Below are 3,438 nucleotides of genomic sequence, written 5' to 3'. Positions count from 1 at the left end.
TGGTCCCACTCCTGCTTGGTGCTCTTCTGACCTACACTTACCACCGTTGCCAGCCTTGCAAGCCCACGGTTGCTAGTAAGTACAGGTGCGCGTGTACACGTTTCTAGGGGCACGAGGTCAGCAGGGGTAGTCCAGAGCCCACTAACCCCTGATGCAGAGTGTTGGGGGCAGGGGTGACACAGGGGAACGCAAGAGGAGGTGGACCAGTGGCCAGGTCTAGGATCTTGCCTGTCTGCTGATGAGATGCTCTTTGTCTCCCGGCAGATGAAGCTGTGACAGATGCCCTGGCTCCCCTACAGGTAAGCGTATAAGTAATACTCTGGGAAGAGAGTGAGCGAGCACCCAGGCCTCAGCGTTCTGGAGCTGACAGGTTGGGCCTCATGATAACTCGCGATCCCCAGGGTGTGGCACAGGGTGCTGGCACAGAGTAGACCCAATGAACACCTGTGCATTCACCGAGTTCTGAGTGGCTAAGAACAGCACAGCACCTGTCCCTAAGTGGCTCTCAAGCTGCTGGGGTCCAGACAGGTTCAGTGGGATGAGTGCCGCCATGGCCAAGCTGCCCACAGGGTTGGGGGAACAGGGTGGGGAGGGCAGGGTATTCCAGGCAGAGGAGATAGTTCTGGGCCACTGCAGAAGGCAGCCTTGGAGAATGTTTGCTGACTGAGCCGCACTTGTCCCCAGACAAGACACCTTACTAGGCAAGCTGGGCTGACCTGGGGCTTCTCTTGGCTTCCAGGCCACCTACCTCTCACCCAGGGACAGTACCCACACCCTTCTAACGCCACTCAGCAGTAGTGAGAAGGTCCACACCGTCCAGTTGGTAGGCAACGGCTGGACCCCCAGCTCCCCCCAGACCCAGGAGGCGCCCTGCCCGGAGGTGACATGGTCCTGGGACCAGCTGCGCAGCAGAGCTCTTGGTAAGAGACCTCACTGTCCTGAGGCCTAGACCCCATTCTCCTGAGTCCGAGACGAATACCAGTTTCCTGAGGCACCACCTGCCCACTGCCCATCCCGAGCTGATCAGGTGGACCTCCCTGGCCGGCCCTGCCCGGGGTTCCCGCAGGCGCCCGCGCTCCCCCAGCCCCCCACCGCGTCCGCGCCCCTGGGCCGCAGTTCGCACTCTCCACTTGCCCTCTCTGGCCCGCCTTCAGACCCGCCGCCGCCGCCGCCTCCGCCCACGCCTTCGCCAGCGACCCCTGCAGGCTCGGCGGCCACGGCCGCCACGCTCCAGCCCGGCCCGCAGCTCTACGACGTGATGGACGCGGTGCCGGCGCGCCGCTGGAAGGAGTTCGTGCGCACCCTGGGGCTGCGCGAGGCGGAGATCGAGGCCGTGGAGGTGGAGGTGGGCCGTTTCCGCGACCAGCAGTACGAGATGCTCAAGCGCTGGCGCCAGCAGCAGCCCGCGGGCCTGGGCGCCGTCTATGCGGCGCTGGAGCGCATGGGGCTGGACGGCTGCGCCGAGGATCTGCGCAGCCGCCTCCAGCGCGGCCCGTGACGCAGGGGCCCACCCGCCACCCCCGGGCCCCCGCAGAAGCCCTAAGTACGTTTACTTATGCGTGTAGACATCTTATGTCATTTATAAGCTCCTGGCAGGGCCCTGCGTAGCAGCGCTAGCCGCCCTCCCCGCTGCGCGCCCCGGGCTTCTGGTTGAGGCGAAGCAGCACGGACGGATGTCGGGAGGGGGCAGGAGACGGCTCAGCAGTTTCTGGGCCGGAGCTCGGTGAGGCCTTGGTATTAAATCTGTGAAGAAAAGCTACTGTTTGGTGTTTCCGCGGGGCTGTGGCATTCAGTGGCCCGGGCTTGGTTTCCTGGGGGCGTCGAAAGGGGGCCGGAAGTCTTGTCACCCCAGGGTCGGGGACCCACGGCGGAGGCCAGGGTAGCACCTGGCTCCCAGGTTGCCCCTCCCGCTCGGCCGTGCCCCAGTTACCCCGAAAGGGAGAGGAAGTCGTGGCGACGGCGCCAGAGTGTGAACGTCAGCCGCGGCGGCCGAGAGAGCTTTAATGGGGTGCGGGATGGCGGGGACGGGGAGGAAGCAGGTGGAGACACAAGTGCAGGGCCCCCCGCCCCCCACTCTCTCCACCGGCGCCGCGGAAGGGTCCGGGGAGCGTGGGGCCTGGGTGGGCAGACTTCACGGAGGTGGGGGGGCAAAGGATGGGCCCCCGGAGCGGCAGCTCCGTCCCGACGGGCAGGTTGCTGTTTTCACTGCTTCTGGTAAACAAATGACTGAGAGGAAGCCCTCGGCGGGGATGGGAAATGCGGCCCGGGCGGGCTGGGCGCAGATCTGGGTCAGGACGGGAGGAAAACCCCTTCCCCGAGCGCGGGGCCTGCCTCCGCCCAGGATGCGCCAGCCCCGCGGGTTCCGGGGTGCGGGGGAGGGGGCTGCAGCCGGTCGCGCGCCCCGCAGGGAAACAAAGTTGCCATCCACGGGGGCCGGGGGAGCTCTGGGCTACCTTCAACGAACATGCAAATATATGTAAATAGGCATGCAAATAAGCAGCATCTTTTTGCGTCAACAGCTTGCTTGGGCACTTTTTCTGGGCGACTGCGGCGGCGGGCGCGCTCCAGCGTCGCCCCGGGCTGGGGATGCGGGGGCCGGAGCGGGGTCAGGGAAGGGTTCCAGCGCGGGAGGGGAAGGCAGCTCGGCTCCCAGTCCTTCCACCCGGGCCGGGCAGGCCGGGGCGGAGGCTGGGGCCCGTCGAGCTCACGAGGCTGAGAGTAGGAGAGCGGCGTCTAGTACTTAGCGATGTCCCCCTTCTTCAGGATGATCTGTCGCTGCCAGGGCGCCAGCTTGGTCTCGTCGTAGCCCAGCGTCCGCAGCTTCTCCGACTGCTCTTTCTCACGCTGCATCTCCTCCTGCTTCTGTCGCTCCTCTTCTTTCCTAGGCATGGTGTAGGGGCGGAACCGCGGGCAAAAGTGAGGGTGGGCCAGGCACCGGGAGGGCTCACGGGTGGCAAGTAATGCGTTACGGAGGGCAGGGGCTGGGTTGCTGAGGACAGAGGGGTAATTATTGGTGGCCAGGGCAATGAGTTCCAGGACAGAAGGGCTAGGGCACTGGGGATGGGTCAGGAGGCACAAGAGCAGGGTTGGGGACAGAGGGGCTTGGTTGAGGGCAGACTGAAGTCACTGGGGCACACACAGAAGCTGGGTGAGAGAGGCTGTGGCTGAATTATTGCTGGCTGGGATATTACTGGAAACAGTGGTGCTGGGTCAGGGGTGTGGCACAGGGTGAGGAGGGGGTGAGTTCTGGGGTACTGGGGTTGGGCTGCTGGAGAGCAGAGGGGCCACGTTACTGAGAGGCAGTGGTGGGTAATCAGGGACAGTTACTATAAAATAGGGACTAGATCTGCACTGCTGACAAGGTAGCCACTAAGTACAAGTGGCCATTGAGCATGTGCAATGTCAGAATGAGCTGCAGTGTGGGTGTACAATGCACAT

General features: G+C 64.3%; 1 protein-coding gene across 2 annotated transcripts in view; it reads left to right on the top strand.

Moving 5' to 3' along the window:
* Positions 1–1,755, top strand: part of TNFRSF25 (TNF receptor superfamily member 25) — a 6,038-nt gene extending 4,283 nt beyond the window's left edge. For both annotated transcript variants that reach the window (XM_040645713.1, XM_040645715.1), the window contains exons 8-11: positions 3–75; positions 265–299; positions 740–920; positions 1,155–1,755. In XM_040645713.1, the coding sequence (XP_040501647.1) occupies positions 3–75; positions 265–299; positions 740–920; positions 1,155–1,498 (633 nt within the window). In that variant the 3' untranslated portion in view covers positions 1,499–1,755. The remainder of the gene's footprint in view (positions 1–2; positions 76–264; positions 300–739; positions 921–1,154) is intronic.
* Positions 1,756–3,438: the final 1,683 nt, after the last annotated feature.

Source organism: Ursus maritimus, unplaced genomic scaffold (genome assembly GCF_017311325.1).
Source record: "Ursus maritimus isolate PB19 unplaced genomic scaffold, ASM1731132v1 scaffold_32, whole genome shotgun sequence".
NCBI classification, from domain to species: Eukaryota; Metazoa; Chordata; class Mammalia; order Carnivora; family Ursidae; genus Ursus; species Ursus maritimus.
Note: the sequence above shows the minus strand (reverse complement) of the source record. Positions and strands in the feature narration are given on the sequence as shown.